This window comes from Rhinolophus sinicus, chromosome 18, assembly GCF_057876585.1.
Source record: "Rhinolophus sinicus isolate RSI-liver-muscle chromosome 18, RSI-T2T, whole genome shotgun sequence".
Classification (NCBI taxonomy): Eukaryota; Metazoa; Chordata; class Mammalia; order Chiroptera; family Rhinolophidae; genus Rhinolophus; species Rhinolophus sinicus.
Window position 1 is genome coordinate 17,187,186 of NC_142518.1, and position 15,315 is coordinate 17,202,500.

The following is a 15,315-nucleotide window of genomic DNA, read 5'->3' on the forward strand; positions in this document are numbered from 1 at the left end:
TAATCCTGTTTTGAACAAAAGGTCAAATTGCTGAATAGAAAGTCTTGATTAACTAAAAGATGTACAAAGTGGAATTATTTCCTACCATTCAGAAATAGTTCTTGATCGGGTTTGGGGGAGGGGGTGAGTAAGTACATCTGATTACTGAAGTACAAAGCATTGAAAGGATGTTGTCTTGAGCCTTTCATGTAGTCTTAATGGTGGCTTTTTTGTCAAATTTACCCATTTGCGGCATTGAAAGAGGCAGCTGCATTTAAGCTGGAGAGACGGTGCTTTTTCAAGAGTTCAGTGCATGGAAAGTTCTCAGCAGTATGTGCAGTTTACTAGTAGCCCCTGGTCTATTAAACTGATGTGCCGCATTTGAGCCCATTGCTCTCAGTACTTGTGAACCCCTCTGGTTGATGATCTAATAAAGTGCTCTTACTGGACAATCTCTGATCAGCTACTTAAAAAGGGGCTTGGGGGAGGAGGCGGGAGGGAGAAGCCTCACAGGCAGTCAGACTTGGTGTAGGCCAGGAGAGAGGCGCTAGTGGCTAAACTGTGAAAGGCTTGTCACTCACAGAATCGGTGCTAAGGTATTTGCCATGGGCTTTTGGTTTTTGTGCCCCGCGTCCTCTAAGCTGTGATCACATCTTTTTCTCTAGAGGGAAATCTTAATTTTATTCCAAGTTGAATAAGAAAAAATTAGAAATGTCTTTTTGAAATTCAAAAATTCACCTTTGTGGATTTGTTGCTTAAATGACAGGCATTCATAAACTACATGATCCTATGTTTATGTAAAACCAAAGTTTCCCAGGTTACAGGCAAAGGTCAGACGGATTTCTTTGCTTCTGAATCTGGCAGAGGGGGGAGTGAATTTCAGAGGGAAGGGAGGTCTCTTTTTTTAATGGCCACCTGAAAAATCAATTCTCAAAACTTTTGAGAGTGTGTGAAAGTGGCATGAAAGCAAAGCAAACCTTAACAAGTTTGTGAGTTTACATTCTACATCACCTAGCAACCCCCCTGGCTTGGCCAGATCTCTTGTCTACCCTTAGTTCTGTTTACAGACTATTCAAACAGCCCTTCGAAACCATGAAAGATATTCAGTTTCATTAGTACCATTCTCAAGGAGAAAATAATTAAAGTTAAATGAACAAACATTGCCTGGTGATGGTTTGAACTCCATTCTGATTTTAAGATGCCCTTTGAGGCAATTGCTTCTATAGTTCAGTTTTAACATTTGTTGTTTGGTACCCAACGGCATATCCCATTAAACTATACCAATAAATTCTAGCCTGCAAACAAACAAACAGTAAAAATTACTTTTAGCTGAACTTGAGCGAAGAAAAGAAACTCTGCTTATAATGAGGTTCTAGCATGTCTTCCTGGTTGAATTTTTTAAGAATTTGATTCCTACCCTGGACGTGAGCTGCTCCACGAGCACACTGAATAAAAGCAGGGAAGGAGACATGGGGAACAAAGTGCTTCTCTTTAAAACCAATTTATTACCTACCTTCAGAGATCCGGCGTCATAAGGAAAAGTGTTCAAATCATTCCATAGAAGGCTATGTGGATTTCAGTGAGTGGCTTAATTTACTAAATTACTCTAATACCACTAATACATGCCACTTTCTACTTGAGAACTGCTTGTATGCTTAAATTGACCTGTTTTTGAGATTTCTGACCTAGTATAAAATGTTTTAAAGAGAAAACAATTTTTGTGTGCCTTTTTTTTCATAAGTATGTTCCCTGAAAATTTATCTTGGCACAACCAAACACGTGATACAGCTCCAGATATTTTTCAGATGTACCAGTGATTTGATGATATTGAAAGCGCTTGTCAAAACTGTCTCTTCCCTCATTAATAATTTTCTGATGAGAAAAACAATGTACACTTGTTATAAAAATTTTAGAAAATTCAAAAACAGAATAAACCACCCAGAGGTAACCAGTGATGGTATTTTAAAGTATTTCCTTCCAGTCTTTTTTTTCTGGGTACGTATTGATGAAACTAAACGTTGAGTTTACTTTTGAAGTTTATTTGTTAGTGTCTGTGCATGGTGAAGGTGAGAGGCAGGAACAGTAGTGGGAGTAATGGACATTTTTTCTTAGAGGCTTCGTCACTAAAATATTAATATAAGCACCAGAATAGCCATTTTGCCATCGCATTCCATTTGATTCTTTTTCCTTGTTGAAATGACTATATGCCTTAACTGGTACATCCATTTATAACCATTCATGTTAGGAAAGTCGGACATTCATTGCGTTTGGAATATTACATCCCCAAGTCACTTGTAGCTTCACATAGGGAAAAAAAGTCTTTTATGAAAAGATTTGTAATTCAATAGAGATTAATGGAATGTGGAGAGGAAAATGCTTTCAGTTTCTCCTATAAAGTGAAAGCAGGGCGGCTCACAAATCTTGTATTCTTATTATTTGTATTTTGTTAGATCTCTAACGTCCACAGTACATGGCTGGGTTGCATGAGCTCTTTGTGCTTTGTTGACAGTTGACAGACAAAGCAAAATTATTCTTGAAGCAAGGTGCTATGTACTTAGTTGTGACCTATTATAGCCTAAGAATGTAGCTTGCTTTTGAGTTGGATGAATAGGGAGACTATTTTACAGAATAGACTTGAATATACTAAGAGAGATTTGTAGCTGCCCATACAGAAGGATACATGTTCGCCATTGAACTTTTTCCCCCCAAAATGTAATTTTCCATATAAAGTCATTTTAAGTATATTTTCCCCGATTGCTTGCATGGAGACAATTTTAACTGTTCTAGTATTGTCCTACAGTGGTAAAATAAAATTGCTGGTAATTGTTGGCTTTTTCTTCTCACAGTATAGCAGGAGAAGATGGCTTGCATGGGGCCCTTTAATGTCGCTCGCGTACATCTTCAGATGCTTAACCTCTGATTGCAAATTAAAATAACAAGGCTCTGGTATTGGATTGAATGTGAAGCAAAGCAGACCAACTTGCTAATTTATCACGTAATATACAATTGCTGAGGTTGGAATTTGTCCACTTGTAGTGCTATTCTATGTGTCTAAATGAGGACCACTGTTTGTATCTAACCTATCATAACAGTTTGGGAGTGCGCCATTATCCTTTCAGCAAAGTGATGGCAGAGTCTGGTCCTTGCACAAATGATAAGATCAATAAGTTTCAAATAACTTGGATGAAATGACATGTGACTGTTCATTTAAAGAGATTTCGTACTTTAAAAATCAATTTTAATAATATTCAAAATTCCTACCTTGACCGACGAGGCACTTTCCACACCTGTTTTATTTGATAATTTTGTTAAAAATATTTTCGTCTTAACTTTGGTGACTAGTTTATGTATGTATTTTCCCTGATTTGCACTTTCATCTCCTACCCTGTCACCTCTCTGAGAATTAATAATCACTCTTTGACATGCCAGCATGCTACAGTGTGGAAGATTTAACTTTAAAAGCAAAATTATGTTCTTGTTAAAACTTCCCCTGGAGATCTTAAGAAAAATTTCTCACAGTTTTGGGTGCAAATGTGGGTCAAAAAGCAATTTGTTTTTTGATATTTCTAGAATTCCCAAATCACAACATGTCATTCTTCAAAGGCAGCTGCGGGCCCATACTGTGCACTGTGCACTATCTATAAGAAGACCCATTTTATGCTGGGAATGATTGTATGGCATAAAAATGGGACTGCAAGGGAACCCCAGAACATTTATAAATGGTTTGGGGTGGAAAGAGGGTCTGGTGTCCTCACAGTGCATCTAATTTGGGGAGAGGATCGGTTAAGGCCATTATAGAAAAACAGTAATGATATGATGAACTCTGTAAGAGCACACATGCTGGCAGGCCTGGCCATGTGACCCTGTCACCGCTCTCCTGGAGAGCCATTGCAATTTAAACTAGATCATACATTACTGTGCTGTGTTGTCTCTGGAAAATCTTTGTGAATCCCAAAATAAAGCAAAGACCACCTCCTCTTCCTCTTCCCTCACTGTTTATTCCACCATCTGAACATGAATGTTTCACTTAACTTGACTACATAGTTGTATTATTTTGCAATCAACTTGAGATGCAGCCCTGCCTAATCTTACCTGTTATCCATCATTGTGAGTCTCCATTTTGGGGTAACACCAGGTGGAAACTGACCAGGCTCTTTCCTGGCAATGCATCTTTAATAGTGCATTGTCAGCTGTAGCCAACACTGGTGTTCCCAGTACTGGAGGCATGAGTGGGTTAATAATGATAGTTTACATTTAGGGAACTTTGTGTGGGCTTTCTTATTTGATCCTCTTAACAACTTTCTTATTTGATCCTCTTAATTGGAGAAATGCTGCGAGAGATTGAGGCTCGGAGAGAGGTCTAGTGACTTATACAAAATAACCCATTAATAAATGGGAGAGGAGAAACCACACTGTATGCTTCGAGTGTGAACCTTTGTGCTAGAGACTGGGGAGGACGCTGCCAATTCCAAAGCCCGTCATTCCCTAGGGACATGACCATCCAGGTAGGGAGGCACAGAAAGATGATTCAGGGACAGTGCAAAGCAGTGTGTGCTCAGTGGCCGCTGGGATACAGGGAGAAGTCCCTGGGGGGTGAGAAAATTTCACAGGAGAGGAATAGGAGTGACGATGCTGGAGAAGTAGGCATTTTAGACAGAGATTCTACAGCATGAGCAAAGACGAAGTGGCAATAGGCAAAATATGGTGAGGACAGTGAGAAAACCAGTCGGTTGGGGCAAAGAGTTTGTGTAAGAGAATGATGAGAAAGGAGGAATGAAATGAGCCTGTAAAGATTGGAAAGCCAGACCAAAGCATGCATTCTTAGTCCTCTATGGAAGGTATCCACTTCGGAGATGAGAGTGGAGAGGCCCTGGGAAGCTACACTTGGCCAGTCTTTTGCATTGAATGTGGGAAAGAATGGAGTCCGGGAAACCAAGTAGGGGCGACTGCGGCAGATGGACTCTGAAGTCTGGGCCTGGGTGAGGTTGATGATAAGACCAGTGGACAGACTTGGTGACTGATTGGAAATGGGAGAAGGAGCCACCACATATATGATTCAAAAGTATGAGAACTGCTGTGAATTTTTTTTCTATGAGATTTAGACCCTAATTATTTTCCATAAACTTCCCTGTGTGTTTTTTTATTTTATTGCATGTATTCATTCATTTACTGAAGTCCCCCCTTATCCGTGAGGGATACATACCAAGACTCCAAGTGCTACCTGAAACCGCAGATAGCACCGAACCTTACATATACTGTTTTTTCCTGCATGTGCATACCTGTGATAAAGTTTAATTTATAAATTAAGTACAATAAGAGATTAACAACAAAACATAAAATAGAACAATTATTACAGTATAGAGTAGTCAAAATTATGTGAATGTGGCATTATTAAGTAAAATAAGGGTGCCTTAAACACAAACACTGTGGTACGTTCGTTCACAGTCATCTGATAACGAGGATGGCTGCTAAGTGACTAATGGGCAGAGAGCCTCTGCACTGGAGATGCTAGACAAAGGGGTGATTCACGACCTGGGCGGACGGAGCGGGACTGTGTACGATTTTATCTTGCCACTCAGAACGGCGCGTAATTTAAAACATATGCATTGTTTATTTCTGGAATTTTCCATTTAATATTTTCAGAATGGTTGACCGCGGGTAACGGAAATCACGGAAAACAAAACTGCAGATAAGGGGGGGGGCTACTGTAACTAAAATATTTTTGAGTGCCTCCTATGCACCAGATTTCTAGGTCTGGATGATTTATCAGATGTGCGTGCATCCTTCTAAAACTACAAATGTACACAAATTTAAAAAGTTTGTGTTTAAGGGGCAACTACCAGGAATGCCTCAGTTACATGTGGAAATAGATCCCTTTTTAGCATGTGCAAACAGAAACCATTTTAGTTGAGGTCTCAGAAATATAATTTAGCAATCAGAACCAATCAGCCTTTGACACAATTTCTTACACAATGATTTCAAGGAATTAGTGATACTGAGACTAAAACAACAGGTGATAGATCTTTCCATGTTTTTGAAAAGGTTTGTTTTGCTATTGGACAGGCTGGCTTCACCTCTTTTGAACCCTCTACTTATAAACATGATTTTGGAAGCCATCTGAAAATTTAATGACCTGACATCTGTTGGTTATGACAATTTGGTATTTAGGTGTGACATTGCATAATAAAATGACATATTTGGATGGTAGGCATCCTTAGAGTGCTTCTGGAGGTTTTTATTAAAACCCAAACCTTTCTGTAGGTTGGACTACACTTTATTAATTTTTTTTTTTCGATTGACCTGGTAACATAGCTTTGGGCTGTACATGACCCTGTTTCCCCAAAAATAAGACTGGGTCTTATATTAATTTTTGCTCTAAAAGATGCATTAGGGCTTATGTTTAGGGGATGTCATCCTGAAAAACATGCTAGGGCTTGATTTTTCTGGTTAGGTCTTATTTTCGGGGAAACATGGTACTTCCCAACATGGGAAATGAAAATAAGTTTAGTTTTGTCCTTGTGAGTGATAAATCAAAGTGAATTTATACACTGTTAGTATTTTAACTTGCTTTGTTTTTATCACCCATGAGAGGTAAAATTCGCTATGAGATCTTGCAATGTAAGATTTGCCCCATCATGGAATTTTTTCAAAGACCTGACATACTTATTTTTTGCAACATAAATGTTCTTTGAAAGGTAGATTTTTCACAGCCAATTTATTATTTGTTGGGGGGAACAAAGGGTTAACCAAAATGTACTTGACAAAATTGAATGGAAGCAAAGCATATATTGAATATGATCAGGGCCTCTTTCCCCCATAGAAGAGTTTTGTTTAAAATACACCATGACCAAAAGCTTAATTATCAAAATAAAACAAGAGGCATAAAGAGTTACAGGCTTCTAATATCTTTTTCAGCCCCAGTTCCCTTCACACAGTTATCAGCGTGTTTAATTTCCATGCATAATAGCACTAGTTATTGTTGTCATTTGTAAAGGGAGATTAACAGATAGTAAGTACAAACAAACCCAAATAAGTACTGAATAGAAAGGTGACAAAAAAGAAAAGACCTCTTTCATGTTAATTATAACTGGTAGGAAGTCTAGACAAATTATATTATCTGTTTTCTATATGATTTGAAAGGACATTTAGTTAGTAACTCTGTCAGAGATAGAGTTAGGTGTTTGCTTTAGAAACAGGTGAGGTGACAATTGAGCATCTCTCTGGTTGGCAGCGCACCTAGTGAATCATGAAGTTGTAGTAAATTGATGGAATCAAGTTTCAAAAACATCTGAAAAGAACTTTAAGCTTATTGAGCGTTATATTTTTTAAATTAGGAAATAGTTTTAACTTCCAGGTTGTATTCTGGTGCTTAATTATTGTCTCAACATGATGGTTGTTACCTATCTGCTTACTTTTTTTTAAATTATGTTTAGAATTGAATGAATTATAACTGTGGTTGACAGTTTTAACTGATACATATTCCAAAGTGTATAAAGCCTCAGATAGCAGATAAAATGTAACAAGCCCGAATGAATGATAAAGGAGTCATCCAGTTCTGCATTTTTCATACATGGTTTGTTTGAATTCTCCTGTTTCCTTTATTAATATGCCTACGTGGTTACTTCCAGAAGCAACTAGCCTCGCCTTTAGTGTTTATAGGCTGCATTTAAAATGTAATACCTGCTGCTGCTGTCTGCTCCACTGTCCCCCTCAATAGTCCCCATGCCTAGAACAGGCTAAACCAGAGGATCTTGTTTCTTTCATTCTGAGGGGCCATCGTTTGTGAACTGCACTCTTGACTTAACAGCTTTCTTTTTTTTTTTTAAATTTATTGGGGTGACAATTGTTAGTGAAATTACATAGATTTCAGGTGTATGATTCTGTATTACATCATCCATAAATCCCATTGTGTGTTCACTACCCAGAGTCAGTTCTCCTTCCATCACCGTATATTTGATCCCCCTTACCCTCATCTCCCACCCCCCACCCCCCCTTACCCTCTGGCAACCACTAAACTATTGTCTGTGTCTATGAGTTTTTACAACTTTCTTGAGGGAAACATAAATAAATCCGTCCTAAGTTTCAGAAATATTAAAATGTGAATCAAAATATGTCCTTAAATCAAGAAGATGTGTAATAGGCCCTAGGAATTGGAAGAAACAGTTGCCTGTGACTCAGAACAACTGGTCTGTTTATTCTAGTTCATGGTCTTTTGTAGTGGTAGTAGTTCTTTGTCTAAGATAGTTAGGATCCACGTGATTCCATCCGTTCTCTGTGTTGTTGAGCATTTAGGCTTGGTACCATGCAACTTGGTTCTTAAAGCCAAACCATACCGAATTGCTTTTAGTCTTTGAGTGTGTGGACCTTGTTTTTCTGTATAGATTGTAATTTCTTGAAACTCTGTGTCTGGGAGCTCTTTGCTATCAGTGGAGACATCCCGTAGTTTTCCGTTAACGCCCTGTGGCCACGCTGAGTGGCAGACGAAGGTCCTTAACGTAATTAAGCACCAATTGTGTATACAGAGGGAACCAAAAAAATGTACATATGTTTTAAGAAAGGGAAAAACTGTATTAAAATTATACTAACGGGAAGCACTTTGAGCACCTCTTGTCACTGCGGAAGTCAAATGTGACTTGTATTCATCTTTTGTTATCGGTATATATTGAGTATTACAATTTTAATATAGTTTTTTCCTTTCTTAAAATGTGTATACATTTTTTTGGCACCCTCTGTATATATTGCTCTTCGCTAGCGAGAAAAGACCAACAGCCTAGAAACAGAATGGGCTTACACATGTCATTGATCCCTTTCTAAATCATGTCACACAGTTCTCTCTGGCCTTCGTTCTTTTGCACATGTTGTTGTCTCTGCCTAAGTTGTCTTTCCTGCCTTCTCCACCTACCACACTTCTCTGCTTTTCAAGTCCAGTTCAGAAAGTTCTGCCTCTCCAAACGCTCCAAGATGCAAAGACAGTCCGGTCGGTCGCTGCCTATGGCTCCCCGAGTGGGAGTGCTGTGAAACAAGGAAACATACCTTGTTCACCTTCGTACCCCAGCGCTTCCCCCCAGTGTGCCTTAGGCTTATTATGTCTAATACATGGAGCACTAAAGCCCCCAGAGCCTGACGCCTTCATAAGAACACCTGAGGTTTGCTCAGCCCCATTTGTGAAGTTTTGTCTTCCTTGTTTAACAGGTATGTTTTCTAGCAAACATAATGCTGATTTAAGATAACAGGCATATTGTTATCATATCTCTATGAGAAAATTCATACAAGAGCACCAGGGGAGAGTAACTGAAGGAGCAAAGTGCAAAGAGGATTTTAAAGGCCAGAGAAGTGAGCAGTTGCTATTTGAAACCACTGGATAAGGGTGGTCAGTTGACGTTGTCCTTGAAAACATGGCAGCCAGTTTTATGCCTCCAGAGAACATGTGTGAAAGAATATGTTTTAATGTTACATAAAATAATTGATTACATTTAGTGTTTCTCTTATGCCAAGTATCATTCTAAGCACTCTCAACGTATTACCTCACTACCACAACTCTGTAAAGCAAGTACTGTTGTGCCCATTTCGCAGAGAAGGAAACTAATCAAAGCAGTTAAGTAACCAATAATCACTCAGCTGTTGGGAAAGTCATTCATCTCTACGTGGTATATTCTTTCCTTTGGTAATGATTTGTAGTAATGAGCTAAAACCCCTCGGTTTACATTCTGTATGTAATCCTATAAGTTTTTATTGGGGGTGTTTTTTTGTATGCCAAGTGGGGGTGGTATTTTAAGAAAAGGGAATAGAATCTCATGTAATTTTCCACTTGTTTTTTTAACACGATGAGTTGCCTAACTTAAGTTTGGGGCATACGTCAAATGAACATGTCAGGAAAGAAATGTAAGGAGCTATTTCAGAATCTCTAAGCAAGGTTTGAATGAAATGAGTCTATCTTGATAATGAAAGGGGTTTTCATTTGTGTCGTCGATGGTGGTGAGAGGTCTGAAGTGTTCTCTTTTTCATTTATCTCCAGGGCTGGTTGATTTGTGAGGAGCCAACATGTCGAAATCGAACTCGGCGCCTTCCCCTTCAGTTCTCCCGAAACGGACCTCTTTGCCAAGTCTGCATGAAAGCTACACTTCGACCAGAGGTAATGGTCGCGTAATGCTACAGAACTGCGTAGAAGGGGTAGGGGCTGTGTTTGCCCGTTCCTTAGCGATGTGAAGTAGATATTTGGTATTTGCTCTTTAGAGACACCCTACTACCACACACACCTATTTTTGTAAGTATCCAGACTTCAAAAAGGTATGCTTTATTTTTTTTCACGTCATGAACAATACTATATTTATATCTAAAAAGGAAACTGACTAGTTCTCATATCAGTTACTCAGAGTTCTTTGGCTGCCACTTCATAATTACAGGCAAGAGATACCATTCCTTTGTAAAAATTGCTGTTATCTTTGGACTAGATCAGAACCCCTTTTGTAAGGGCCAGAAAACCTCCCCAAACGGTACCCTAAAGGGTTTATTTTATTTGTATGGTATTCCATTATTTCTAAGAAGCAGCCATAGGTCAGTAGTTCTGAAGCGTTTTCTCGACCTTAATTCATACACCTGAGGGATAGGACTATCATTAGTGACTCCCAACTGGGGAGCACATAGTCTGGAAACATCTTCTTGGTAATTTAGATGCCTTCCTTCCATGGCCTCCTTTGCGCATCATCGGCCCAAGCAGCATTTCCCAGACTGGGGAGAGGAATGTTTGAAGGTCGTCCTTGCAGAGGGTTTTGTGACCAAGTCCATCTAGCAAACCCTGGGCCAGCCAAAGTTAAACAGGCTTATGCAGATTGTCTCAGAACCTGTAAAATGATAATGTGCAGTCTACCTTGCCAAACAGGACTGAGATGTGCCTCACTTTCCAAATTGATCTGGCCCGAGGATTTGTGAGAAAAGAGAATAGGAAACCTGTTGCTTACTTACTTATTTTTATAACGCAGAGGCAGGGTTCTTTAACCAAGTTGTGACTTCAAATCTTTTTCCTGAAAAGGGTTGATACACAGGCTAGTTTCAGGAAAATATTTAAGGTACTATATCATCATCGCACAAAATTTAGCAAGAAGTCAGAAACTACAGTTACCACCACTGTTGTGTATTCCCTTGTTCTTTTGCATAGCCATATATATATATATGTTTTACATGGTTTCAGTCATAATGAAACTATGCTTCTGTATCATGTTTATATTTTGTTAAGCATCTATCTTTGTTGCTACTTAACTTTCAGTACCAAAATTTTTAAATGCAAATTTAACCATTCCTCTCCTTGGGCATTTTAGGCTACTTTCACTATCTTTTACTAGAAAGTTGTCGTGGATATTTTCCTGCTTATTTTTTGTTGTTGTTGTTGTTATTTGAAATATTTCAATAGAATAAATTATCGACAATACATATCGAAGTGCATAAATACAATATGGTCATGATTCCTATTGCCAAATTGCTTTCTTACTGGGTTATCCCAACTGATGCTATAACCAGTACTTGATGAGGGGACCAGCTTTACCACCGCCTTTGCAGTATTTGGGCATTATTATTCATTTATGTTTAATTTGATGCATATAAATATTTCTTCTAGATCTAATTTTGTAGCTCTTTGATAATTAGCAAAGTAGAATATAGATTTTTTTTAAACTACGGAACACAAAGTGAGAATTAGCTGTCATAGTAAATTCTTTCTACGTCAGTCTCATTGCAAGACTTGCCTCAGCAGGTGCACAGAGAGCAAAAGTCTGTTTAGTGTGAGTCATCAATCCAGTTGTAGACTCCAGCGGAATCACCTTGCTTCAAGCACCAGTGCTGCCTTTGAGCCTTTAACATCTAGCTAATCAAGTGAAGTTCAATGAAAATCGAATTACTTCTTAGAAAGTCAGCCAGTTTTATGATTGCTTTCTTGGTGAGAGGAAGTAAAAGGAAAGTGTATAGTAGATCCGACCCTTCCAGTAAACATTGGTGATGTTACTGGTAGTGGTTTAGTACATCAGGTTAGTTCTGAACCTTTATTATCCTTTTTTTAAATGAGTGAACCAACATGGGCATTTTGAAATAATACTTTTCCTTCATATCGTTGCCCTCAAAATGTTGGCATTTTGGGCAGGCATTTCTCAAGGTTCCCAGAGAGAAACGTTCATAGCTTAGCTCCTCAGGTCATATCGCTGCTCAGAATGTGACCCTCTGAGCTAACAGGAGGCTCACAGCATCCTGGTTGGTGATACTGTCCTTAGCTGTTCCTCATGGGCACCTTGACGGTAGGGTTGAGCCCATTCTTCCACAGTCTGTTTTTAGTCGCTAGTGATGAGTGGGGAATTTCTTAATATTTATGAGGTTCCTAGGCTTTGTAAGAGGGAAAAGCTGCATCGTTCCAGAGATACAGGAAGTCCTCACTTAACATCGTCAATAGGTTCTGCAACTTTAGGCAAAATGATGTGTAATGAAACCAGGTTTACCATGGGCTAATAAAGAAAAACAAGAGTTAAGTTCCTACAGCAGCTCATCAATGTTACAACAAAGTGACGTTATTCGAGGACTTGCTGTAGGTCCAGAGACATTCCACAATCAGTGGTGTGATGGACAGGATCGTTGTCATTACCATAGACTTTTCCAAAGTGTTAGTTTTGCAGGATTATGCTTATCTGGTTCATAAGTTCTGGATTGCTGTGTCTCAATCATGTATTACTTTCATTTAAGAATTATTTATTGAACACCTATATCCTAGGCACTTTGGTAGGTGCTAGGGACGTATCAGTGAACAGGGCATGTCCTTATTTATAAAGCTAGTTTAACATTTCTTAGATTATATAAAAGTGATACCTGGGCAAAAATAGGCATTTGTAAATATCTTTTGGACAAAAGCACCAGACTTGCCTAATGCTTGACTGGTAGGGACTTGAAATACATTGTTCAAGTTTGATAGTAAAGCACTTGCCTCTTACTGTGCCACTCTCGTCCTCACACAATAAATCTGCTCTCATTTAGCCCTGGCTTGCAGTTGGCTTGAGTACTTTCCAGAATTGACTTGGAGTATGAAAGCTGGCTCTTCTTCTGGCTCATGTGGCCAGAGTTATGAGAAGAAAGCTGGGAGACTTTTGTTCCCAGGGTTTTAGGTGTGTCTCTCTTCTCAGATATCTTTTTTTTTTTTTAAATCAGTAAAGTTGTTTTTGTTTTTTTTAGATTCGTGGGAATCTAACGGTATAATTGCTGGTTATTAATAGTACATTCTTCAGGTATTCTCTGTGAGATCGGAAATGGAAATAAATACAGGAATGAAAACTTGAAAGTATGCGTAAGTTCCTAAGTGAATAGAAAGCTTTTCCACACTGGTGATAAAGGTAGGACTCACCCAAGTTAGAGAATAAACACTTTAATATCTCCTTATTTTAAGGACATGGTTTTCACTTCTTAAGGTGGCCAAATCTGTATAGCTGTGATCTGAACCCACAGGGGATTCTGTGTTATGTAATTCACCAAAAAGAAAGTGTTTTTGTTTCGTTTTCATTCTGGAACTAAGATTTTAAACTAAGTTAGTTAAACTTTGTCTTACTAACATTTCCGTTCTTGATGTACAGATGAGCAAACGTCTAAGTGTAACTCCCAGGGCCGTGCTAGAAATGAATTGTGAAATTGTACAGCCCCTGGGGCAGGTGCTCCATGGTGGAGCCCTTTATTCAGTTGTTTATTCAACTAAATTTCTTTAAGACCACTTACGAGGAAAGCAGTAAAGTGACTTCCAGTCCTACTTTGGGCCACCTCTAGTATTTCTCATATTATCCTTAGTTGTAAAATTGTTGAAATCTTTTATAATGGAACATGTGTACCATACTGGACACTAGCCTTCAAGGGAGAGGTTAAGTAATGAACTTAAAATCAGTATGTGTTACAATTCCAAACGGCTGTGGCTGAATGAATTGTTGATTTGATTACTAGGTTAGGGACAGTGAGAATGTTGCCAGGCTACCTGGGAGAGAGTTTTGTTTCTGCATAAGATGAAAACATGAAAATTACTATGTTCTCTTAAGGTAGTAATCATGAATTGTGCAGGAAGAGAACCTTAGAACTATGGTGGAAAGTCTTAAACGTCTGTACCTAGTCATTGGTTACCCTCTGTCGTGATTTCAATGTGCTAGTTGTTTGATGCAGAGATTGCTAAATTCTACATACAGCTTCTCCTACCAGATGCTAGCCTTCCTTTAAATTTTTTTCATCCTTTTTTTATTGAGATGAAAATTCACATAACATGAAATTAACCATTTTCAAGTGTATACAAGGTCAGACATTTAAGTTCACGAAGTCATCCAAGAAAAACTGCTCCACACCTCATTGCTGAATATCACTATGGTCACCTTCGAAGTACTCCCCTTGGGAAGCTGTGCACTGATGCCAGTGCCTAGTCTACCCTTCAAAGCAATTTTGGAACTTTTTCTGGAATGGCCATCAGAGCTGTTGGTATATTACCCTTGATGTCCTGAATGTCATCAAAATGTCTTCCTTTCAGTATTTCCTTTATCTCTGGGTAAAGAAAGAAGTCATTGGGCGCCAGATCAGGGGAGTAGGGAGGGTGTTCCAATACAGTTATTTGTTTACTGGCTAAAACTCCCTCACAGACAGTGCCGTGTGAGCTGGTGCATTGTCGTGACGCAAGAGCTATGAATTGTTGGTGAAAAGTTCAGGTCGTCTAACATTTTCATGCAGCCTTTTCAGCACTTCCAAATAGTAAGCTTTGTTAACTGTTTGTCCAGTTGGTACAAATTCATAGTGAATAATCCCTCTGATATCAAAACAGGTTAGCAACGTTGTTACAACAAGCTGCGAACCTAATTGTCAGATGTCGGAATGCAGTGACATGTAGTACACTCACAGTGGTGCACCCCCTCTATCTATTTCCAAAACGTTTACGTCACTTCCCATTCCTCCCCTTCTTCTAGCCCCTGAATACAATTCAACCCGTAACAGGTAGGAATTGTACTGAGCTGAAGGAAATGGAGGCCAAAAGTAACAGTAGCTTAGAATAGAGGTTTAATTCACTATCCAAGAAACACTAGTTTTGTATCATGTGACAAATCCAGGTGTGGGCTGTCCAGTGGCTCTGCGGTGACCTCGGGGGCACAGGCCGCTCCTGCCTTTCTCCATCATCGGCAGTGCCAGACTTCCACCCTGAAGGTCACAGTGTGGTCCAAGATGGCGCACAAACTCCTTCAAGCCATCAGAGGCTGCAAGGCAGAAAAAGCTGAAGAGTCCAAAGGGTATGCCTCCCAGCCAAGTCAGTTCTTTGAGCAGCCTTCCTAGAAGTTCTACCCAACACTCCTG

The 15,315-nt window shown here is 39.1% G+C and overlaps 1 protein-coding gene across 4 annotated transcripts in view; it reads left to right on the plus strand.

Annotated features, from left to right (window-relative positions):
- The window catches only part of POLA1 (DNA polymerase alpha 1, catalytic subunit), a 313,058-nt gene that overhangs the window by 206,993 nt on the left and 90,750 nt on the right, over positions 1 to 15,315 (plus strand). For all 4 annotated transcript variants that reach the window (XM_074324217.2, XM_074324218.2, XM_019757051.3 and 1 more), the window contains exon 35: positions 9,995 to 10,111. In XM_074324217.2, the coding sequence (XP_074180318.2) occupies positions 9,995 to 10,111 (117 nt within the window). The remainder of the gene's footprint in view (positions 1 to 9,994; positions 10,112 to 15,315) is intronic.